The following is a 27,129-nucleotide window of genomic DNA, read 5'->3' on the forward strand; positions in this document are numbered from 1 at the left end:
ATCACTTACAATAAATTAGATGAAGATGTCGATAGTATGGGTGAATTGGGTGCCGATTTGGCTATAATTGTATTAATAGCCGACAGCAATTCATCTCCGTTGTGTGAGCCATTTTCTTCCTCCTTTAAGGCATCCAGCAGCATGTTGACCTTTTGTCTTAATATGTCACATTTGACAGTAAGCTGGTCGTCTTCTTTGTGATTATCACACATACGTTCCAAGAGATCATCAATAGTTTCACAGAGTGTCTTCGTGGCCGACATCAGTGTGGGCAAATCATCGGTTTCAACAATCGATCGGAGATTTTCATTGGCCGATGTGATCATGCCCGTGAGCAGGGCTTCCTGCTCCGAGGACAAAGACATTTTAGGCATTTTCGGCTGCACAGCAATGGCCTTCTCAAAGACCATAATACTCCAACGATCTAGCATTTTGGTGCTGGCAGTTTCATAACGTTCCAATATCTGAGGCAAATGGGCATCATCATCACATGACGAGCCCCAACCTAAAACACGGGCCAAATCATTGCCCGTACCAAGAGGCAAGACGGCAACTTGACATTGTTTCTATTGGGAGGAGGAGGAGTGGAAAAATTTAAATTAGTCACACACCGTACAAATTGCTATGACAAACACACACTTACATGCATATTGAAACGGTCTATTTCACTTAGTACCCATCCAACGGAACCATCTCCGGAACACACCAATATGCGAAACATTTCAAAATGTCGAAACAGTCTTAGGCCCAGGCCAGGTCCAGTTGATATTAAATCGAATACTTGAGCTGGATTTAATAGCTGCTTAAATCTTCGCAAGAACTTGACACCTTGATTGTCCCCTGACTTGGAGTTCACAAACACCAGCAATGGAGAGAAGTTACCCTTGGGACTGGCAACATCCCATGAATCATCATTGCCAATCGAATGTACACATGTCGGTGGCACTACAGACAATTTGGCCGGTCCCAAAGGACAAGCAATGGCAACATGAGGGCGACATGCCACGTGTACTGTTGTTCTGCACCACAAACAACGCCAATCCTGCAGCCGCAATACCGAACCACAGGTTTTCTTGCAAACGGCACAGGTGGCCGATACCGGCAAATTCCCCTCCATCCACTGATGTGGCATAACAATGCTGCCATTTTGGTCTTCAATGATATCCTTTCCCACCGTGGCCAAGGTGGTCCATTTACAGTTGGCTATGGCTTTGGCGGCACACCGCTTGTGTACCTTACATTTGCATACCTCACACGACAGGCCATGCGACGTGACTCCCGACAAAGCATCACGGCAAACATTGCAGTAAGTGGGGCGTGCGTGTGACGTGGCATACCAGTGATGGTGATTGGCAAAGATGTCGTGCTGTTCAATGAAAAAACTGTCTCCACGTGAGCGAGGCGGTATGGAGGCCGATTTCAGTGAGCCTAACCAATCCTCCATTTCGCGTCTGGATTCCGCACACAATACTAACGAACGAGTGGGGGTAATAACCTGAAATGGAACATGAGAAAAGAAAGAGAACACACATACACGTGTTGTTATTTATTACAGTCGTATTTAAATAAAGACATTTTTTGTGGTGGAAAATTACTCTTTCCGTTATTGTTGCTGTTGTTTATGAGAAAACAAAAGAAAAACCAACTAATGTCATGAACCTTGACAGTCATTCACATTTACCCGTACACACATTAATGTATCTACATACACACATCTATCAGTGTCTGCAATTCGTTTGTCCGTCCGTTTTGGCGTATTGCTCATTTGTGCTGTCCGAACACATAAAACAGCTCGTTAATCAGTCAAAATGATGTTATGATATTCTGGCTGATGGTCATTTGTTTTTGTTATGGCTGTTCTTTTTTCTCTTCTTCTCCTTCATTATCCTTAGCCAATGTGCATGCAAGGTTGGTTGCATGCTGGCTCCTTTGCTTGTTGGCCAACTAAAGAATAAAGGATGTACATTCGTTCATGTGGTCTAAAGTGGTGTAAAGCGAACAACTAGTTACCGTAGCAAGGATATCAGAATGCAATTAAGCCAATAAATGTTAACTAATGTACATAACTTGCAGTGGTGGCCTTTGGTGTTGCAAATGGATATCAAGGTGAGATATATTTCCAACCTCCGTTAACATAGAAGTTAATGGGGATTACTTGAAAGAATGCTAATGAGCATCATTGGTATCAGGATGATATTTAAAGTTTGCATATTTTTTATGACCTCTGCTCCGTGGCTTAAAGTGGCAATTAGCAGTTATATAACGCTTGATTGGCAATACGTAAAGAATGGGATGGGGGAAACTTTTTTTATTCAAAGGACATGCCCTAAGACTAAGTGGGGTGTAATGTTCTTACTCATAGAGAACTCGAGATATTAAATTACTTTCAACAAAGTTTGGAAAAGAAATTGAAAAAGTTTGAGAGTTAGTTGTGCCGGCAGGGTTTTGGGAGCTGTTAAGCATTTATTTCAGGAAGTATGGAATTGAAAAAAAATTACCATCGTAAAAGGGGAAGCAAGGACTACCTTCCGAAAAAAAAATTCAAAACGATCCGAGAGGAGCTTTTAGACTACACTTTTTCTGTATTTGGTGTGGGAGTTACCTAAAAAAGTAGACCTGTATAGTCCATATATAAACCCGATCTATATCTGGAAGGAATAATACGATGTGCAAAGTTTGGATCGATTGCACCCTTCAAGAGTTATGGTTCACACCACTTTATAGAAAAAATTTTAAACTTCTGTGAGGGAGGTACCGACATGGCCCCATATGGAAGGAGTGGAACAATATGGCACATCTTCGAACTTGAACTAAGTTTGGACAAAATATTATGAAGTGCAAAATTTTGTTCGAATCGGATGATCCGTTCGAGAGTTATCATGCCAGCCAGCCATTCTGGTTGGATAATTTGGCTAATACAAAAACTCGGACGGAAGCGTTCCAACAAAACGTGGACCTGTACCGAATTTTTAATACCAACAATGAAAACAAAATACCAAATTTCATCTATTTCGGATTGATAATGTAGCTAAAACCTTTAAAATCAAAATGTAGACCTACAGTTATAGTTCTCAAGCAGGAATATTTCTTTCCCCTAAGGAAGACAATTTACTGTTGGAGAATGTGACTGTCAGAATATCGACAATCCGGAAAAAAACGTCGACCTGCAACGAAGAATGATTATCAAATTTAAGCCATTTGGTTGGATAAAATCTAGAAAATGCCGAAACTCTGACGGTATCATTCTATGGGGGCTATAAAAACGACATATCTTGCGTATTTCGAGCTGTATCTTAATTCCATCAGACGGAGAAATCATACTGATCAAGAATATGCCCATATTCTTTCAAAAAGTGGTTTGTGATATTATTTTTTTTTTTTGCTAAGTTGATGCTGCTTCTCAGGAAAACATTTCAGTATATTTTCAGATTTTTTGACTAACGGTTCCAGAGGTATCGCGCCTTAAAAAGTCGAATTCTGTAAAAACTATATGCAAAGAAATACTCATAACTTCTTTAATATAGGTACTATAATTTTTTTTAGTTTTTTTTTTAACCTCTAACTAATAAAACATTTCGCACAGTGGGCTTGGATGAAATTTTCGCGATTTAATATTTAAATCAATTTTAATAATTGATTGTAATTTTCAATTTTTTAAATTATTTGTATTAAACTACGATTAATAAAACAATTTTATGTGCTATTTGGTAGTGTGATTCTAATAATTACTTTTTCTAAATTTGTTTTTAAAATTGTTAATTTTTTGGTAAAATTACAAATCTTGCACACTGATATAAAGAAAAATTGTATTGACAAAATTTTTAGAAATTTAGAAAAAGAGTAATTATTCGAATCCCACTACCAAAAAGGACTTAATATTTTTGTAATTAATTGTAGTTTAATACAAAACAAGTAAAAAAGAGTTAAGTTCGGCCGGGCCGAACTAAAATGGAATAATTAGTTTTCATTCTTGTCCCCAACTTTAAATGGGTACGTTAAAATGTCAGATAATGTACATAAAATGCTTCATTCGGGAGGCCCTTTTTTATGGTGCCTATATCTAACTATGTACATATGTTGAAAATTTTTGGTGGGCTAGAAATTGGGAGGTACCGTTATATAGGGGTTATAATAAAACATGGACCTTTTTTGACAGTTTTTGATGGGAGCCTTTAATGTCAAATAACTCCTAATTCGGTTAAAAATTGTAGCTAGAATCCTCAAAATACCGAAAATCGGTACATAACGTGGGAACTTCAAATGTCATTAACAACTAGTTCGGAGGTATGTGGGCTATACGAAAATATGAACTTAAATGAAAAAATTTCAAATTACGGAAAGTTCGTCCAAAAAAAAGCTAAGGTACGAAAAATCGGGAGGTTTGTTTTGGGGCTATACCAAAACATGGACCTACGTTCGGTTAAAAATTTTAAGTAAAATATTGGGGCTATGTTGATAATTTTTGATGCAGATGTGTGGTGACCACTACAGCCTTCAAATGTCAAATTACAGTTAGCTAAAATTGCCAAATTACTGAAAATTGGGAGGTACCGTTATATGGGAGCTATATCCGAACATGGTCCTATGTTGACAATTTTTGATGGAGAGGTGTTGTGACCACTAAGAACTTCAAATGTCAAATTACTGCTAGTTCGGTTTAATATTGTAGCTAAAATTATCAAATTACAGAAAATCGGGAGGTACTTTTATATGGGGGCTTTATCAATACATCGACATTCCTTGAAAATTTTTGGTGGAGAGGTGTGGTGACCACTAAGAATTTCAAATGTCAAATGTTCAAATTACAGATAATTCGGTTAAAACTTGTAAACATGGACATATGTTCATAATTTTTTCGAATATAAGTTTTTTAGGCACTAAGAACCCTAAATATCAAATTATATCTAATTCGGTCTAGGAATGTGACTTAAATGGGATGGGGGCTATTCCAAAACATGGACCTATGTCCATTAGTTATATAAGTTTATTGACATTTAAGAACCCTAAATGTCAAATTATAGCTAAATAGGTGTGAAAATGTAGCTAAAAACGTTAAAATCGGGGGTACCGTTATATGGGGGCTATACCAAAACTTGGACCTATGTCCACAAATTTTGCTATATATGTTTATTGACATTTAAGAACCCTAAATGTCAAACTATAGGTAAATCGGTCTGAAAATGTAGCTAAAAACGTCAAAATACCGTAAATCGGGGTCACCGTTATATGGGGGCTATACCAAAACGTGGACCTATGTCCACAAGTTTTGTTATATAGGTTTATTGACATTTAAGAACCATAAATGTCAAATTATAGCTACATCAGTCTGAAAATGTAGCTAAAAACGTGAAAATACCGTAAATCGGGGTGTACCGTTATATGTGGGCTGTACCAAAACGTGGATCGATATAGCCCATCATCGAACTTGACCTACCTGCAAACAAAAGACGCATTTTTCCCAAATTTCAGACAATTTTGGTGGAGAGGTGTAGTGACCACTAAGAACTTCAAAATTCAAATGTTCAAATTACAGCTAATTCAGTTATACCAAAACATGTACGTATGTTCATAATTTTTTTCGAATATAAGTTTTTTGGTCACATAGATCCCTAAATATCATATTATAGCTAACTCGGTCTAGAAATGTGACTTAAAACGTCAAAATACCTGAAATCGGGCCTATGTCCACAACTTTTGTTATATAAGTCTATTGACACTTAAGAACCCTAAATGTCAAATTATAGCTAAATCGGTCTGAAAATGTAGCTAAAAACGTCAAAATACCGTAAATCCGGAGGTACCGTTATATGGGGGCTATACCAAAACGTGGACCTATGTCCACAACTTTTGTTATATAAATTTATTGACACATAACAACCCTAAATGTCAAATTATAGCTAAATCGATTTGAAAATGTAGCTAAAAACGGCAAAATACCGTAAATCGGGGGGTACCGTTATATGGGGGCTATACCAAAACTTGGACCGATATAGCCCATCATCGAACTTGACCTGCCTGCAAACAAAAGACGCATTTTCCCAAAATTTACGCGTTCTATCTCCATTTTTGTGGATGCTAGAGTGATTACCACAGACGGACGGACGGGCGGACGTGCACAGATCGACTCAGAATTTTACCCTGATCAAGAATATATACTTTATAGGGTCGCAAATGAGTATTTCAATGCGTTACAAACGGAAAAACAAACTTAATATACACTCCATACTATGGTGGAGGGTATAAAAAATCAAGAAAATCGAAGAGTACAATCATTTATAAAAATTGATTTTAAATATAAATCGTGAAAATTGCATCCAAGCCCACTATGCGATTTCTTCTAATTTTTATTAGATAACTGATAAAAAAAAAACAAAAAATAAAAAAAATGTTTGGACCTATATTAAAGATGTTATGAGTATTTCTTTGCACATAGTTTTTACAGAATTCGGTTTTTAAGGCGTGACATCTGTGGAACTGTTTGTCAAAAAAAATCTTAAAATATACTGAAATGTTTTGCAAAAACCATTCTCGTTTCCTTCTCTATCGGGTCCCCCTAAACCAGTTACAGTACGTGACATATAAAATCACATATCTCACGAATACATTGACATTAATACAAAATAATAACACTAATCTTAATGGGAATCTCAGGATTCCAGCTGTATCCGTTCGTCCAATACCAAATCGTACCAAACTTATAACATTTAGTAATCTTCGTACCCATAAGCACGATTTTCCCAAACTACCTCAATCCTTCACTTTAACAGTAATCTTAATTCCCAAATTCTGGATTCCAGCACTATGGAGTATATATACTAAAGGAGTATATATAGTACTTTTCGTACCCATAAGTACGAATTTCCAAAACTTCCTCAATCCTATACTCCAAAAGTAATCTTAATTCTAAATTTCAAGATTCCAGCATTCACATTTAGTATTATTTAGTAGTTTCCGCGGCAATAAGTACGAATTTCTAACAGCAATCTTAATTCCGTATTTCAGGATTCCAGCTCTGTCCATTGACCCAAATCCAAATTATACCAAATTTAGTACAATTTAGTGCTTTCTATGACCACAAGTACGCATTTCCAAGGCTATCTTAATCCTACACTCCAACAGTAATCTTAATTCCAAACTTCAGGATTCCAGCTCTATCTCTTCAAACAAATCCAAATTGTACCAAATTGAATAGCATTTACCACGTTTCTTACTATCTATCAGCTCTATCAGAATTGTGCCAAATTTAGTACTCTTCGTACACATAGGCAAGAATTTCTAAAAACCTTGCCTTTCATCAAAACCACTTTCCAACCTTGATTCCATACCAAATTTCAAGATTCTAGCTCTATCCATTCAATATACATATATAATTGGTACTAAATTTAGTAACTTTTAGTGCACTTATAGTTTGATTTTCAAAAAACTCTTTGGTACATCTTTCTAACTCTCCATCAGTGACTCTCATTCCAAATTTCAGAATCCTGGCTCTTCCCGTTTGTCTAATACAAAGGGTACCATATTTAGTACCTTTTAGTACTTTTCGTACCGTTCTAGTTCGAATTTTCAAAAACCCAGCTTTGTCTCATCCCTACACACCAAGAGTGACCCTCAATCAAAAATTCAAACTTCTAGCTTCAGCGGTTTCGTCTGGGCCGATGATATGTCAGTCACTGACTCACTCACTAAGCTCTTTTATATATTAAAATATAATAAACGTTATTTTAGTCATTAATAGACAAAAGTTCATTCATTCCCGCAACAAGAAATCATTTTTGAGAAAAAATGCCAAAAAGTCATAACCTTAATGTACGTAGGTATGTGTATACTTTATTGTTTATAATACAAATTACAAATACCATTGTTACATTCTTTGTGAATATTTCATTCATTGTTTTAATTTCTATTTTCTTATTTGCTTTTTTGGCATTCCATCAAATTTATTTTCGCCTACTGTCAAAAGTTGAAATGACAGCTACATATTTCTTCAAATATTTAACTACAATTTCATTCTCTCTTTTGTAAATTATAGCAACCTTACTATAGAATTATTTTGTAAATGTAAATTTATTCTTTGAATTGATTCAAACTTTTCCAGCTTTAGGCAATTCACATTGTAAAAAGTTTGAAATTTTCTTTAAGAATTTCTTTAACTCACAACATCGGTGAAGAAATGAAAGAATGTTATTTCATTCATAAATATGCGGACAATAATATTAATTCAAAATAATAATATTCGAAACTTTGTTTGGAAAGCGTAAACAATGGATAGAAATGGGAAAAAGGGGATTCTATACTCATATTGTGTATAAATTAACTAAATAAAGAACATTGGCGAATAAAGGGGGAGGAATTTATGAACTTTTACAATCGCAAAAAAAAAAAACAAAAAAATACCAAGAAAATTGTGATTCATAGACCTAAATAAATCTTTGTATCAAAACAAAAAAGTTAAGAACGGCAATACACATATAAAACGGATCGGACCAACATACATTTTTAAGGCCACCTCCATTTCTTATTCATCCGTTGTAAATACCTTTGTCTAACGGATTGTCAGCATTTGTATAAATTTCTTATTGTTGAAAGTTGTTCGACGGTTATCGTCGTCTCTCTCCTTGGTGACAAGTATTTAAAAAATTCAATTTGCTTTCTAATTACAATACAGCAGTTGTTTCGGCAATTCACAGTCCAATTTAAAGGATGCCATTTAATTAATAAGGGTATTTGACGTTTTATTGATGTTATTTTGTCATACATATAAAAAGTTAATAATTGCAAATTAAATGTTGTGAAATCTGTTAGCACTACATCAATAAGTGTTTGTTTTTTTTGTCAATTTCATAATTGTCAAAAATTTATTATGGCATACATTAAGTGGTGGGCTATACATATGCCCAACCAAACCTTTCAGCCAGTAACTAGAATTATTGGTGAGTACTATTAATCTCGAAATATGTTCGTTGTTTGCTTCAAACACTGTGCATCGTAATATTTATTCCAATGTTGGACTATATCAATCCAAACCTTTTAGTACATTACCCACAAAGGATTAAAACTTGTTCCTTAACTTCAGTTTAGGGACTGCATTGCCTGATATGGGGTATTATGCCTTTGTGCATTTGTATGCAACGTGTAAAATGAAACGAGCTAGTCCTATAGCTGCTTTTACGAATATGTGTACTATTATACATCACCGTATCACCGTCCGTCCGTCAGTTCGTATAGGTCGCGTTTATTTTCCAATTCGAATGAAAATGTTCGGGAAATATTTTTTACCCATGAGGTGAACGACATTGGTCAGTATTGTTTCAAATACTTTCGACCGGTTTCATGTATTTATTTAGTCGACAAAATGCTTCATATGTATCCAATTTCGATGATATTTGGAACGTTTCACATTGGGGCAGGGTTCCAAAAAAACCGAGATTAATTCAGGGAAGCATTTGGGTGATCTAATGTTAATATTTTTCGAATGTTTACACTTCAATCAATATAACGGAACACAGTTTTGGTGCAAATTAATGGATTAGGGAGGTATATGCGAAGACCTCATAAATGGGTACCATAAAAACTATAAAGTGTTTTTACGGTTTTGCCTACACTTCTTATTTGATTAATCTAAAACTTTTAACTTCTAAAAACTTCTAATGGGTGCCACCGTGGTGCAATGGTATGCACCCCCGCCTTACACACTAAAGGTCGTCGGTTCGATTCCCAGGCCAGGCAACATCAAATTTTCAACGATGAAAAAATGCCCCTCAGTGATGTTGGCGACATTTCCTGAGTATTTCAGCCTTGTAAAACTCAACTGGAAGTGGTGTCTTAGGACACGCCGTTCGGACTCGGCAATAAACAGTAGGTCCCATATCATTGAGCTAATATGAATCGGGGTGCACTCATTGATATGAGAGAAGTCCCCCTTGTCCCATCTGGGATGGTTGTGGAACAATTATATTAAAAACTTCTAATATGATTTATTATTGGTTAAGCTAATATTTAGCAAAAAATTATAAAGTAAGGTCAATATTTTATTGTAGCACCCATACTAGAGTATCTCCCGATTCTATGTATTTCAAGGGTCTCGACCGTATATTTATCTGTGAATTAGGATGTATAGTTCTGAATGCCTAAAATTTCATCGTGCGAAAATTTTTCAATATAGGTCAATATTTTGGTATAGCTCCCATATAGAGGTACAGTCAAATTTAGGGTTTTTTTTTTCGAAAATTTAAGGCATATATTGCAACTAAACTGGCTCAAATTGTGATCTGTGCATTTTGAAGGGATTGAAAACATTTTTTTGCGAACATCATCTCCATATTTTCTCGTTTTGGAATAACCTCCATATAAAATATTCTGCTACTTTTTAACTCTAAATATTCAAAAATAGGAAAAAATGGGTACATTCTAAAATAATTTTTAATATGTTTCTAAACTTATTTTGACATAAATATATTTTTCTTAAATTTTGATATCTACCTGATGTTGACGATTCCATTCTAAAATGTTCACTTTTGATGCGTAAAAAATATTACACTTTATACACCAAAATATTTAATTATTTATGGTGCTCTTCAAATTATTAATAATTCTTTAGCTTTATCACAGTGTGACTGTAGAAGTAAACAATATATGATCTTGACATTTTGTTTAGAGACTTAGAAGTTTGTATCATATTACCACGTAGCGACAGTTATACAAAAAACAGAATTTAATTTTTTGAATAAAACTCCATTTTTCGCGATTTCAACCCTTGTGCATCGCCATAATTTCATATAAATCATTATATATGGTACCTATAGCATAATGGTGGACGTGTACACATTGTCTTATGTAAGGTGAACATAGACATTAAACCAAAACACATACTGTACAACAATAACAGGGAAAATTAAAACAAAAACCACAAAATGCAAAAAATTTACACAATGCTATTTCCACCATTTTTGACATAACTCAAAATGCGCAAGTAAGACGCAAGTTTTGTTTGCGCAATATCAAAGACAACAATCAAGAGAAAAATACAAAAAATTTTCTCACGACCTTCTGGGCACTCTTTTTTGTTATACTCCAATATATTTCAAAACAAGTAAAAAAGTATCAGTCGGCTTTGCCGACAGAGAAATACCCTCAGCCTGTGTATATTAAAAAAAATGTTCCCAAAATACGTATGTATTTAGGGGGTTTTAAAAATTATGGACGTTTGAACAACAGAGAAATACCCTCAGCCTGTGTATATTAAAAAAAATGTTCCCAAAATACGTATGTATTTAGGGGGTTTTAAAAATTATGGACGTTTGAACAAAAATGTTGATTAGGAGGATATATAAAAGGAATGGATAGACATTGACCGTTATGGAAGTGGATCTCCAGCCACAACATATGGTGCCATAGGGGGTTTTACACTCTTCGGGCTGTTTGCTCAGGAAGTATGCACTTGCCCCTAAAAAAACTTTTACCATCGTAATTGAGGCAGCGAATGCAAGTTGTTTCAAAAAATCAAAGTGATTCGATAGCAGGTCTTAAAGTCACCTCATCCGAAATTTTATGTGGGAGGTACCGGATGGAGTGGATAAATATAGTCCATATTTGAACCTGATCTATATCTGGTAGATATATAAGGATGTGTAAAGTATAGACCAATTCGGCCACTCCCTTCAAGAGTTACCGTACGAACAATTTTTCCGAACATTTTTGAACTTTTGTGGGGGAGGTACCTGAAGGAGTGGACCGATATGGCGTATCTTCAAACTTAAATTATGTTTGGACAAAATATTACTAAGCCCATATTTTGGACCGAATCGCCAGATCCGTTCGAGAGTTATCTTGCGCTCCAACCACCTTACACGGTGTCATAGCGGTTTTTTGCAACTTTCATGCTATTTTCTCAGGAAGTATGGACTTGCCCCTGATGAAACTTGTATCGTCGTATGGAGGGCAGTGAATACAAGTTGCTAAAACAAAAATTAAAGCGATTCGAGAGATGGCCCTAAACTGAACTTTTCCGAAATTTTGTGCGGGATGTACCCGAAGGAGTGGACCTATTGAGACCATATTGGAACCTCATATTACTTTGCTAGAAAGTTTACGTGTACAAAGTATGGACCAAATCGGTCATTCCGTTCAAGAGTTATCGTGCGCACAAACTTTCCGAACATTTTCGAACTTTTGTGGGGGAGGTACCAGAAGGGGTGGACCCAAATAGCTCATCTTCGAACTTAAACTAAGTTTGGGCAAAATATTACGAAAGCCAAAATTTGAACCGAATCGGTTCATCCGTTCGAGAGTTATCGTGCGCTCCAGCCAGCAGGACAGACATACAGACAGACAGACAGACGGACGGACATGGCTAGATCGACTCCAAATTGTCTGAAACACATTTCGTCCAAACATACTTGGCGTCTAAAACCATTATTTCGATGAGGCACATTTTCATCGTATCAAAGTGTATATACCCTCTCTAGCCTAAAGGCTGAGGGTATAATTATGAGAAATCTGGACACATTTTGACGATTTTTTAAACGGATTTCTATAACACTTTTGCTACAACAATTTTGTTCTAAAATATTGAGAACTACTTTTACTAGATATATCCATACTAAAAATCGCAATTTTATATAATCAAACTACGTTATCACTGTTCAAAACCAACCAAATTTAGGTTTTTTCACATGCCGACAGAAACTTGAAAAAATTCTCAACTTTAACACAGTGCAACAAGAAAAGTAAGCAACATACGACATTGCTATTTTGGATACTGAGGTAGAATTTTGTACCCTTTAAACCTGTCAAGACAGTTTATGAAAAAAAATATGTTTGATTTTTCAATTAAGCGCCGTTCTTTTTTTTGAATTTGGCCCCTTTGTGCGTTAAATGGAATTTGGTCTCGAAATAAGTCGAGATAATGGAATTGGTTTAGATTCTACGTTGGATTTGGATCCAAAGTTTGTAACACATCGCAATTTTCATCGTATATTTACGAACTTTTTGGTAGAAATGGTGATTGTCACATAATACGAGGGTTGCACGATATCTTTCTGGCCTAACGATGAAAACGCGAATATTTGCCATCAAAAATAGTTTTATTATTTTCTAAAGTAGTCTTAAACATGATTCATATACTTTTTCATGCGCTCAAACCAAATGTGGAGGCACATTTCCATTTCGAGACACCTCAAAAACATGGTTTTTGAACGCTAGAACAGCATTTTCTGGCGAAGAAAATCGTTGATCATGCTTTTTTTCTTGATGTACGGAAATCATATGAAATTATTGGGGTTTGTACCGCGGATGAACCATCAATTCCACGTTTTGGCCGGTCAAAAAGGCGCTAGTTCGAATCGATGTATTAGACCTCGCATTTTCATGGTGCACAACGATTCGTGTTATCTTGTTCGTTTTTAGAAACAAACAAATTGTATTGTACCACTCAGAATTAACCGTCCCACGTTGCTCAAGCCGTAGGGTTAGTTTTGCCGAAGAAACTGGCGACCATTTGCTTCTTCCATGTCAAATTGTGCCGGATCTAACGAGAAAACCTCATTATTCTGGCCAGGTGTTCATGCAATATAAAATGTTAGTTGGTGGAAGAAATACCCAAGGATGCCTCTATCTTACTGTATATTACATGACGATCTTGCATTATCCGTTCACGCAAAGCATAATATTTTTCAGGTACAACGGCCGTTTTTGGACAACCATCATGACCTTCATTATTTGGCGAGTGTCGGCCACGATTGAATTCATTAAACCAGTTTTTCATAGTGCTATAGGATGGTGCTTTATCGACATACAAAGATTTAATTTGATCGATGTACTCTTCCCATGATTAGCAACTTCGAAAGTTGTGAAAAATTATCGGACGACATTCCATTATGTTTGCACATTGTGTTTTTCAAGTCATTGTAAACAACACAACGCATGGCGTATGTCAAACTGCTACGTTTAGTCTAAACAGTGTTAAACTTTCCAAAAAAAATCTCAAATTCTGGCCAGAAACTTTTCTAGTTTCTCTTGTAAAATAACGGAGCCGTCTGGAGTAAAGGGTGCGTACGTTGAATCATTGGAACCTACATCACAACAGTAACAATCAGTTTTTTTAATTGCTTATCCTGCTACAGCCATGAAGCTAGACTATATATAACTATGCCGTTCTGCTGAAGATTAGTTGCTAACTAGGTACCTCAATAGAAGTTTTTATATTATTTTATTAGTAAAACCTTCTCCCATAACAACAATAAACATTTAAAAAGTTTAGCTCACGGCTCGAAAAGGTGTTTCGATGAGATAAAAGAAGAAGCAAGATATATGTGTATGGGAATTTGACATTTTTATATTCATCTCCATTTTGTGTTAAACAATACTAAAGCTTTTAATACCATACCTCACTGTGCAACATATAAATAATTCGACCAACGTCCTGATTATTTGTGTGGCCTATTTTAACATTTTAATTTGATAATGTACAATATTGAGATAAACTCTCTTTGACGTCATTCAATATACAAAATGATACAAAAAATGTTTTATTTAATTCTTGTTTGTATCGACCACTTCTGACTTGTAAGGTGGCGCAAAAGTAACCTTCCGATGTTTTTTGGCTGTAATTAAAAAAAAAGAAAAACTTTGATTCTTCTTGTGGATTATTTTTATTTGGTCTTTTAATTTTTTTACATCAAGTCGAGAATATGATGTCAGATAAATGGCCGCCGCCACAGTTTTTTGTCATTTGAGCCCTTTTTATGGCATTTGTTGTGATGGACACTTTGGCCAAAACTTCCGGCGATAGGTCCTCACATTCTTGTCTTTAAGAGATGAAAGAGTCTGAGGCTTGTTGACTTAAACCCGCGACTTAAAAAAGCCACACAAAAAGAAGTCTGGAGCGGTCAAATCAGGCGATCTTCACAAAATTCACGTTGTGCCAAAGTCACCGACCGTTTATTGGTCAAATAAATAGCCACCAATATTTCGCGTTCTGGAGCAGTGTAGCGTAACATTGTTTATTAACGTGTATTTCGCATGTGTCTACTACACAAGTGTCGAAACAGAACTGACATTAGGGGCCAATCGCAAAATTTATAGCTGATAGGAGGATTACTTTTGCGCCACCTGTTATATGTTCTTTATATTGTATACGATTTTGTCTCTCGTTATAGCTGTTGGTAATACAATATCATAATTTTGTATTGCCACAAATACGATTTAATGTTTTACATTAATCAGCGTACAATAAATTCTCCACTCGACAATCAACAACTTATCAATGGTAAAAACAAGTTCATTTGTTGGAAACATATGTATAGTCGATATATGTATACATACATAGTTCTTAATGTCATTGACTGGTGACCAAAATCCCTCTAAGAGTAATAATCAGTGATGCCAGATTTGCCGATTTATCGTCATTTTAACGATTTTTAGACAAAAAAATCAAAAATGACGAATTGACAATTTTTTCACATAAAATCTGAAAGACAACTATACATAAATCTATCACCTTTTTATAGTACGTTTATATATAACCGAATTTAATAAAGCCACTGGGTTTTAAATGTCAATTACATTGTGTATACATCATAAAGAATGTTAACCCAAAAAAAATGATATAAACAAGCTATTAATTAACCTCTTAAAACTATATTTGTATTAGTTTCGTTTAAAGGATCACACCTAGCATCTCAAAAAACATAATTTTTTATGATTTTTTTCAAAGAACAGTACCTGTCTTTTTAAACAGATTTTTTATGTGCAAAGGCACATTTTGATCTCGAAAACGACTGGACGGATAATCACATATCTATTGGCTTATTTGGTACCTAATAATCTAGTCTTTAGACGACGGAATTTAAAAATATTAATTTTTAAAAAATGGTGGACTAAGTCAATCTTTGTTAAAAAATTGGGTAGTTTTTTCTTGGCAAAAAAAAAAAACGTTCGAAATTATCAATAATCGCTTCTTTAAAGAAAATATTTTTATGCACTAAATAAAATTGTATAATTGTTTCACAAACATTCCAAAAGCGGCAAGTGAGGGTTGGAGTGGTGTTGTACTTAATAAGCCCACAAAAATATATGATGTTCGGTACAGTCCATCTCGCCCTACAGCGAACACCGCTTTAAAAAAACAGTGTTTCGTAGGTGGTCATTTGTCACAAAACTGTTTTGTTTTATGAATTGGTAATTGTTTTCTTTATTAAACATTTTATTTTTTAACTTATATAGTAATAATTTGAGCTGAAATACAAGTTATTGTCTTTGCTGATTTTTTTTACTTTTTGAAATACTATTTTGCCCATTTCACGATTTTGGCTCCCGAAAATTGCAATTTTCGACCAAACTTACCTGACCCCACTGGTAATAACATGAAAATGTGTTGGTGTTGATAGTGAAATTTCCGAGGTATTACAAAAGGAGTTAAGCTATCCAAATTTAAATGTTCTCTGCTCCTACAGGTTTATTATTATATCGGCTTCTATTATTATATATCGAAGCATTAACCTGCTACCTAAAGAAGACTAGCAGAGCTTAAAATTAATACGAAGAAGGTTGTATACAGCGCTCCTAAAAATCGTACTGTCACAAACACAAACCCTCATAGTATTTACCACTATTTATTTTAATTAAAGAGAATTTAGGGTCGGGAATTCATAGATCGAAGTTTTTACTGTCATAGGCTGAGGCAAAGCCGTCTAATACTTTTCACTTGTTGTGACAATCTTTTGTATTTGCTTTATCTGTCCCAAATCACGCCAACGAAACAACACTTTAGTATAACTCAGATCTCACATTTCGCAGTATAATTCCATGCTAAGTTCGTATTTCACATCACTTCAGTGAATCATTACCTTGAGTCTGGCATTAATTTATTTCAAATGCGCATTAAATTTTCCTATGTGATTAATTGGAATAGAAATTTGAATCAAGTACTTCCGTTGTCAACAGCACGATGATGAACAACAGCATTCCTCTCATAACGATGACGTTGTTATCCTTGAGGTTAAATGTCAAGTAGCACTTGAAACAAAAATGAACTTTAATTAAAAGTCAAACAATGGCCGTGCTTCTATCCAAAACGCACTCCGTTAGGGAACCCTTCCATACATGCGGCCCAGATACTTAATTAACATTTAAACAAAATAAATAAACAAAAGAATTTGTAGAATGGTGTTGAAAAGTTGCAACATCTTCAGATAAGATTTGAACTTGGAAATGAAACAAATGAAAAAAGACATTTTCCTATTTTGTCCTCTTCTTGCCTTGACAACATTTCGTAACAACAATGCCTTGTTGTTAATTTAGTTCAGACATTAATTGGCAAAGTTTTTCTCTGTCATTATAATAATGTAAACGTTAATAACTAATTTCATTGTTTTCTTCTTAAACGAGGACCTTGCCCAGTGGCATTTGTAGTTTTTATGCCTGCTTATCATCCACAGTTGTGTGTTTGGACAACATTGAAGACAATGTTGATTTTAATAATGCATTAACGCTTGTTATTTACAATACGAACAACAAAATACAAAACACAATAACATAATATTTTATGGCTTGGGCCCGTTTCCGCCATCTGCAAGGGCATTGATGAACAAACACCTATACATTAACAGTTAAAGGATGGGTTATGGGAAAGTGTATTATGCCTTCGCCATGTTAAAATCTATAAATGATGCGACACCATCATCCGGAATGGTCGAATGCCACAAGCAATAATACATTTGGTGTGAGATATTTTTCAATAATCCCCTGCTAGTGTCACCATATCCATGGCAATTTGAATTCAATGGCAGTAACTGAACAGTGGTTTTTGTATGGAAGTAGTAAATGTTTGTAAATGGTTTTATAAAAAATGGATTTGACGGCAATGTACAAAATCGAAAATGTCAAGTTCAAATATGCTTTGATAAAAACACTTAAAGAACGACGTTAAGTTCAGCCGAACTTTTATACTTTTTATACCCTCCACTACGAACTGTATTGAAATGAATAGGAACAGTACAATTTCGTTTATGAAAGTACTACGCTCTTCCTCTTCTTCCTACGCTCTTCCTCTTCTTCCTACGCTCTTCCTCAATTCCAATTAACTACCAATTCGGAAGAAAAATGTGACTAAGATCAAAAAATCTTCAATGGGGCATTCTTGTATGAGGGGTAAACCAAAACGTGTATTTCGTCTGACTTTGCAAGGGATGTTTTGTACCTGCAAAATGTTTTGTACCTAAATACCAAATTTCAGTTATTCCGGTAGAATATTGTGGCTTATGGGGGCTATATAGATAGGAGGAGCTATACCGAACAATTTCAGGCGGAAAGTTGTCTAACCCCAAATTTCAGCCGGTGTGATTTTGATGCCACAGTCTTTAAAATAGCGATACTCTATGGACCTATACTGCAAAATTTCAGGTGGAAAGTTTTGCACCTACAACATAGACTAAATGCCAAATTTCAACTTTTTCGCTGTTTTAATGAGGCTAAAACCATCTGAATACCGAAAATCGAAAGGTACTGTTCTATGGGGGCTATACGAAGGCATGGAGCTATACCGACAAATTTCAGGTGTAAAGTCTTATACACGCAACGAAATTTAAATACCATTTCGGTGTGATAATGAGGCTAAAACCTTCAAAATACCGAAAATCGTGAGTTACCGTTCTATGGGGGCTATATTAAAACATGAGCCGATATAGCTCATTATACCCTCAGCATTTATGGTAACGAGCATACGGGCAAAATGTGCCTCATCGAAATAATGGTTTTAGACCCCAAGTATGTTTGGACGAAATGTGTTTCAGACAATTTGGAGTTGATTTAGCCATGTCCGTCCGTCTGTCTAGCTGGCTGGTGCGCACGATAACTCTCGAACGGAGCAACCGATTCGGTCCAAAAGTTGGCTTTCGTAATATTTTGCCCAAACTTAGTTTAAATTCGAAGATGGGTTATATCGGTCCACTCCTTTCGGTACCTCCCCCCACAAAAGTTCGAAAATGTTCGGAAAATTTGTGCGCACGATAACTCTTCAAGGGAGTTACACTTTGTACATTGTGAAAGTTCTACCAGACTTAGAGGAGTTTCCAATATGGACTCAATCGGTCCACTCCTTCGGGTACCTCCCACACAAAATTTCAGAAAAGTTCAGTTTAGGACCTGCTCTCGAATCGCTTTGATTTTTTTTGTAACAACTTGTATTCGCTATCCCCCATACGACGGTACAAATTTTATAAGGGGCAAGTCTATACTTCCTGAGAGAATAGCCTGAAAGGTGCAAAAAAATCCCTTTGACACCGTGTGTAGTGGTTGGAGCGCAAGATAGACCAATTCGGTCCAAAATTTGGCCTTTGTAATATTTTGTCCAAACATAGTTGAAGTTCGAATATAAACCATATCGGTCCACTCCTTCAGGTACCTCCCTCACAAAAGTTCAAAAATGTTCGGAAAAATTATGCGCACGATAACTTTTGAAGCGAGTGACTGATGTAATCCCAACTCTGCTCATCCTAATTTATCTACCAGATATAGATCAGGTTCGAATATGAACTATATTTGTCTACTCCTTCGGGTACCTCCCACACAAAATTTCGGATAAGTTCACTTTAAGACCTGCTCTCGAATCACTTTGTTTTTTTTTTTTGAAGCGATTTGCATTCGCTACCTCCATTACGACAGTAAAAGTTTTTCCATATCCATCCATATTTCTTGGGAAAGCAATCCGAAAGGTGTAAAAACCCCTATGTCACCATATGTGGCTATCGAACTGTTCTACCGATTTGGTGCAACATTTTGTCTTCGTCATATTTTATCCAAACTTAGTTTCATGGGGCAATACCGGTCCCCAACTCCCGGTACTTCTCCCAAATTTTTAAAAAAATATCACTAAAATGTTAGGACGATATCACTTGAATGGTGCAACCAATTTGGTCCAAACTTTGGATCTCCTAATATTTTGTCAAAATTTAGTTTAACTTCAAAAAAGGCCCATATCGGTCCTCCCTAAGGGTACCTTCCCCACAAAAGTTCAACATTTGTGTTAATTCCTGATTCACATTTTTGTCGGTAATTCCAAATATTCAAAAAGGGGCACAAAATTCTGAAGAGACGCTAAATACATTCTGTCTGCCCGTAGATGAAAGTTTCAATTCACATTGGCTGAGAGTATATCTCTGTCGGCAAAGCCGACTGACACTTTTTTAATTGTTTTCAATACCATCCTAGAATTAGTAGAAACTTTTATACATAATTATAAAATATATCTTAAAAATTCCGAGCTGTATATTGATTTCAACAGACACACGGACGGACACGGTTATATTGACTTAGAATGTTATGCTTTTTAGGGTTAACGACGAATATATTGATGTATTGCAAAGGGAATGACAAATTTAATTATACCTTCTATATTATGGTGGAGGGTATACAAATGTGTGAATATCAATCATCGGCCGTGGCTAAAAATAACTGAAAATGTACAATGAATTCTAATTCATTTTTATTTTTATGACCTAAGATAAGAATATCTACAATTAAATCGAATTTATACATACATATGTATTTTGTTCATATGTTTGCTTTCATGATTTTCGAATATAAAATCTTGCCAAGCCAAAGAGCTTGCAAAGAACTATTCTCTTTCAGACCACTGTGATATGAACATTTATTTCCCTACCTTGTTTTTCAATGTGTTACGATTGGTCCTTGAGAAGAAAAACAAAAAACAGTAGAATATTCATAACATCACTATTTACTTATAGTATAAATGACATATGTTTCCCCATGACAATTATTTTATTTGCTATCCATAAAAGTGTTGTTCATGTTCATACATGTTTCAATTAGGCTATGTATGTTTCGTTCGGCAGCACTTACACTGTGCAACAAGGTTTCTGTGCGGTGGAAAATTCCTTTTGGAGATGAAAGCCCTTAGTGAGTATATTAAGAACCCAAAAGGAAATTTTCCCCATAGGTCAAGTTTCTGAGATATCGCGCTATGAATTTTTTGAATTTTCACCTATGATGCTTGAGAAAATAGCTTTATATCTCTGTTTGCCGTTATTGTAGCTTCGTTTTGAGATTACAAGTCTTCAGTCAAATCGAATGGCGAATCTTTTTGTAGAACATTTTATTCTTCTAACTCAATTCCTTTCATGTCCTTTTCGTCCTTTCTTTCTTGAACCGTAGTAAAAGTACCACAAGATGAGATTTTACAGCATCCAAATATTCCACAAAAATGTTGCTCAGAGAATTTTAGGTACGGTTCTCATTGACAACTAATCGATATTGTCACGTTTTCATTGTCTTTTTTGACATTTACCCGGTTTTTGTTCAGAAAAAACCTATGTTTTGTTTTTCTGTATATTCGTTATTTGTTATGTATTGGTAGGTAGACATATCCATTGGTTATCGCTTATATTGACATCTGGGATGTATCTGAAATATTTACCATATATAGCTCCCGATATGCTGAACACATTAATGACAAATTTTCTTGGAAATAGATCCGGTTATCTAATATTTTGAACCGGATATAGCGATATAAAACCCGGATTTTTACCGATTTTAAGTAACCGATTAAGCTTATATGTATACCATTAGAAAGCTAATAAAATTGCCAATCAGGGAAAATACATTTTTTGACAGCATCTTACCTGAGTTCGGTGCTAAAACAAAAAACCCGTATTCTTGGACCGTTTTTAAGGAAAAATATCACTGCGCGTAAATATGAAGATAAAAGCTTGGTGGGTGAAATATTCTTTTTGCCGATGAAAGTCGATGAAGTTAATATTATGAACCCGGAAGGACAGTTATGCCATAGGTCAAACTTCTGAGTTATAGCGAAATGGAATTTATGTTACGGGTTTATTGTCGTTCTCTTAAAGTTCATCAAGAATGTATGCATCACGCCATAACTCAGAAGTTTGACCTATGGCATAACTGTCCTTCCGGGTTTATAATATTAACTTCATCGACTTTCATCGGCAAAAAGAATATTTCACCCACCAAGCTTTTATCTTCATATTTACGCGCAGTGATATTTTTCCTTAAAAACGGTCCAAGAATACGGGTTTTTTGTTTTAGCACCGAACTCAGGTAAGATGCTGTCAAAAAATGTATTTTCCCTGATTGGCAATTTTATTAGCTTTCTAATGGTATACATATAAGCTTAATCGGTTACCTAAAATCGGTAAAAATCCGGGTTTTATATCGCTATATCCGGTTCAAAATATTAGATAACCGGATCTATTTCCAAGAAAATTTGTCATTAACGTGTTCAGCATATCGGGAGCTATATATGGTAAATATTTCAGATACATCCCAGATGTCAATATAAGCGATAACCAATGGATATGTCTACCTACCAATACATAACAAATAACGAATATACAGAAAAACAAAACATAGGTTTTTTCTGAACAAAAACCGGGTAAATGTCAAAAAAGACAATGAAAACGTGACAATATCGATTAGTTGTCAATGAGAACCGTACCTAAAATTCTCTGAGCAACATTTTTGTGGAATATTTGGATGCTGTAAAATCTCATCTTGTGGTACTTTTACTACGGTTCAAGAAAGAAAGGACGAAAAGGACATGAAAGGAATTGAGTTAGAAGAATGAAATGTTCTACAGAAAGATTCGCCATTCGATTTGACTGAAGACATGTAATCTCAAAACGAAGCTACAATAACGGCAAACAGAGATATAAAGCTATTATCTCAAGCATCATAGGTGAAAATTCAAAAAATTCATAGCGCGATATCTCAGAAACTTGACCTATGGGGAAAATTTCCTTTTGGGTTCTTAATATACTCACTAAGGGCTTTCATCTCCAAAAATAATTTTCCACCGCACAGACCTTGAGTTCCAATTTGTGGCACAGTGTTATTTACAGACGTTTTATCATTTTATGGGAATTTATTTTTATATTCATAAAAGGCTGTCTGCAAATGAATATTTTGAAAAATATTTATAAGTTTGTCCTGGCATGTTACCTAGGTGACAAATAACGAACGAAAAGTTCGATAGTTAAATATAAAACTTTTTATTTTGCTCTTAATTCTTTCTTTATATGAAAATGTGAAAAACATTAAAGTTATTATGGAGCTGAAAGACTAGGGAAAAACCAAATGATTTCAAAGTATCGTATTTAAGAAAGAAAACATTAAACTTATCAAGAAAAACTTTACACATACAACTTTACATAACAACAATTGTAATCTTATAAAGCAATAAACGTTTTATATTAAAAGTTCTATGATTTAATAACTATTTTATAGCCTATTTTGTAATATATAGTCCAATTAAAATTTAATTTTCAAAACTTTAATATTTGGTTTTATTTTTTCTCATTTAACGAATCATTACCTTCCCCTATATTCATTTGGCCACATCACAATGTGATATAGCCACAGGCATCATCCCCATTATCCACTTGGAGTCAAGACCAAATGTTATTACTCTTAGTGGGATTTTTATTGCCAGTCAATGACATTAAGAACTATGTATGTATGTACTCGTATGTATCGTCTATATGTTTTCCACAAATGGACTTGTTTTTGTCATTGATTAGTCGTTGATAGTCGAGTGGAGAATTAATTGTTCACTGTTTACGAGCAATTCGCTGATTAATGTAAAACATTAAGTCGTAGTTGTGGCAATACCAAATGATGATATTGTATTACCAACAGCTATAACGAGAGAAAAAATTGTATAAAATATAAAGGAGAAAATATTCTAGTCATTGACCTCTGAGGCACAGACAAGAATTGAATAAAACACTTTTTTGTATAAAATATGCAGAATGACGTCAATGATTAGAGCTTATGCCAATATTGCGCGTTATGAAATTAAAATGTTAAATTAGGCCACAAAAGTAATGCAGACCTTAAGTTTGGTTTGGTCGAACATTTGTATATGTTGCACAGTGAGGTAAGCTATTGAAAGCTTTAGTAATATTTAACACAAAATCGAGATGAATGTAAAAATGCCAAACTCACACGTCTATATTGTTTCTTAGCTTTATTTTACAAGTAAAATAAAAAATGGAAAAGATGGATGTACGCCAACCATCAATAGGATTCTTTCTCTGCGAGACCCCCATCAACCCCCACAATTTCAACAAAATTCCGACCTGTAGTGTGATTCCAAAAAAAAAAAAAAAATGGAAAAAGGGATGTATTACCGACTATTGCGATATCTCCGTTATTTGGCCACCTACGCCAACCTACTTTGCATCATTGTTAAGATGGGATTTTCTACTTTCATAGTCAGGCTCTGTTTTTGGAAGGTCCCAACCAAAGCTGTGTGTTCGTCATTATTATTAAAATCGCAAAAATGAAAAGGGTTCAATTGCGATATCTTCGTTGTTTGCCCACCTACGGCAACCTACGTTACATTGTTGCAAAGGTGACATCTTCTACTTTCATTAGCATTGACTTTTTCTCCATATAAGTTTTTTGTCCATTCCGAACTCTGAATATTATGCGACCATCACCAAAATCAATAGGCTTCTTTCCCTCCGGGACCTTCATCAACACCCAAAATTTGGTGACGATAGGATTAAATTTATGGGTCTACAACCATTATTTCGTTTTTATTTTTTACAGAATTCGTAACTTTCAAGGAGTGATATTTCCGGAACCGTTAGTCAAACAAGTAAAAAAGCCTATGTGAATTAAAACTTTCATCTACGGTCAGATCGAATGTATTTATGGTCTTTTCATTATTTTGTGGCCTTTTTGGGCATTTGAACTTGCCGACGAAAATATGAATTAGGATTAAAGTTAAAAAGTCTTGCAGAGGAGGTACTTAAAGGAATGGACCGACATAGCCCATTATGGAAGTGACTCTTATTTTGGGGTCATATATTTTCGATAGATATCGCTCCCACTAGTCATTTAAGTGGGTCATCATATAACTTATAGACCAGTATGCCAGGAAGCATGAACTTGTCCACGGAAACATTATACCGTTGTAAGCAGGACAACAACGTACAACATCGGTATACATTTCCAAAGGATTTTCGAACAGACCTTAAACTGCACTTAGACACTAGTATTGAACTTTTGTGGAAGTTAAACTAAATTTGGACAATATATTAGCAGATCCAAAGTTTTGACCAAATTTGTTCAAGAGATATCGTGCATACCATTTAAGTGACACTTTTTAAATATTCGGGGGAAGTACCGGAAGTTGTGGACCCGTATTGCCTATCTTCGAACTGAAAATATGACAAAATATGAGGAAGGCCAAATTTTGCACCATATCGGTTAGTTCGGGAGTTATCGTGCTCTCCAGTCACTACATGTGGTGCCATAGGGTTTTTGCACCTTTCGGGCTGTTTTCTCAAGAAGTACTTGAGGCAGCGAATGCAAGTTGCTTCAAAAAAAAAAAAAAAAAAAAAAAATCAAAGTGATTCGAGAGCAGGGGCTCAATACTGTTTCTATGAAAAAGTGAAATAAAAACTTTTATAAAGGAGAAAACTGTTAAATGAAAAAAATTATAAAGGAAATATTTTTCATTTCAAATTTTCATAGAATAAGAATCCAGCCCCATGCACAGAGGATCCACCCATTGGCCAAAAATAAAAAAATGAATGTCAAAATGTTGGTACAATATCTGGCAATACTGACAGCTATGACATGGACCTTTTTAAAAATAAATTAGTTTTTGTTTCATTCGAACGCGATCTTCTTAAGAATAGCTTTAAAAGACAGAACATTTTACTAATATTTTTTGTTGTGAGTACAACCTATATTTTAAATGCAAGTAAATATGTTCAAAATATCTCGAAACTAATACGTATAGCAAAATATTATAGTGGATTTCAAAGGAGGAGGTAATAGCTTAATTTTCATTAAAAAATAGTGTTTTAGCGTATTGTGGAATTCTAGTTAGCTGCATATTTTCTTAGTGTATTTTATAATGTCAATTCGATCATATACTTAAATTTTACCTAAGGTTTTAGTCATGATGCCCACCAGTGCCCACCTCGGGAATAATTTTCCAAAGTAGGTCATGGGTTTAAGATTATTTAGTATTAAAATTAGCTGCCATCTAGTGCCAGACTATAAATGGTGGGCCGCTGACTAAAGCTGCCCTATAATAGGGTTTCTATGGATATATTAGCGTATAACTCTGTTATTTGACCACGTACATAAACATAATTGGCATCAGTGGCAAGATGAAGAAATCTTCTTCCAAGTTAGTCTTACGTTGGCGGTACGTGCTTTCCAGGAAGAACGCTATAGGATCTATATTAAAAATTTTGCCAATTTTCAAAGACAAAAATTGATTTTTTAATCCGCTAAATTGGTTGGATTTTATGTTGTTTTGGTGATTGTTTTGTTTCCCTAAGCGCATTTTTGCATCATAAGATAATCGGGACTTTTGTTCATGTCATTTTGTATTACCAGCATAAAACAATTTTTACAGTATACCCCCTCCAGAGGGGAAAGGGGGGAGAATGTTACGCTCGTGGTTTCTTAAAACACTCTTCGCAGCAGCACAAAGCTGTAACCGGCGCATTGGCTTGATTTTTACACTCTAAGTATTTTTGGCCACTTTCTCCATACAAGTGGATCCACTGTGCCATGTCTTAAAGTAAACTTATCCGTAATTTTGTGTGATAGGTACCCGAAGGATCGGTCAAACATAGTCCATATTCGAACCTGGCCTATATCTAGTAGATATATTAAGAAGTGTAAAATATGCACCAAATCGGTCACTCCTTGCAAGAGTTATCGTGCGAACAATTTTTCCGAACATTTTTGAACTTTTGTGGGGGAGGTACCTGAAGGAGTGGACCGATATGGCTTATGTTCAAACTTAAACTATGTTTGGACAAAATATTACGAAGGCCAAATTTTGGACCAAATCGGTTCATCCGTTCGATAGTTATCTTGCGCTCCAACCACTACACACGGCGTCATAGGGGCTTTTTGTATCTTTCAGGCTATTTTCTCAGAAAGTATGGACTTGCCCCTAATGAGACATGTACAGTCGTAAGTGGGGCAGTGAATACAAGTTGCTACAGCAAAAATCAAGGAGATTTGAGAACAGGTCCTAAACTGAACTTTTCCGAAATTTTGTGTGGGAGGTACCAGAAGGAGTGGACCGATTGAGTCCAAATTAAAACCTCATCT

The 27,129-nt window shown here is 35.1% G+C and overlaps 1 protein-coding gene across 18 annotated transcripts in view; it reads right to left on the reverse strand.

The window, feature by feature from the left end:
* Positions 1-27,129, reverse strand: part of LOC141390384 (diacylglycerol kinase eta) — a 213,197-nt gene that overhangs the window by 16,203 nt on the left and 169,865 nt on the right. For all 18 annotated transcript variants that reach the window (XM_073963413.1, XM_073963356.1, XM_073963336.1 and 15 more), the window contains 2 exons: positions 644-1,495; positions 10-566 (listed from right to left, as the gene is read on the reverse strand). In XM_073963413.1, coding sequence (XP_073819514.1) covers positions 10-566; positions 644-1,444 — 1,358 coding nt within the window. In that variant the 5' untranslated portion in view covers positions 1,445-1,495. The remainder of the gene's footprint in view (positions 1-9; positions 567-643; positions 1,496-27,129) is intronic.

Source organism: Musca autumnalis, unplaced genomic scaffold (genome assembly GCF_047663935.1).
Source record: "Musca autumnalis isolate F117 unplaced genomic scaffold, ASM4766393v1 scaffold_1, whole genome shotgun sequence".
NCBI lineage: Eukaryota > Metazoa > Arthropoda > Insecta > Diptera > Muscidae > Musca > Musca autumnalis.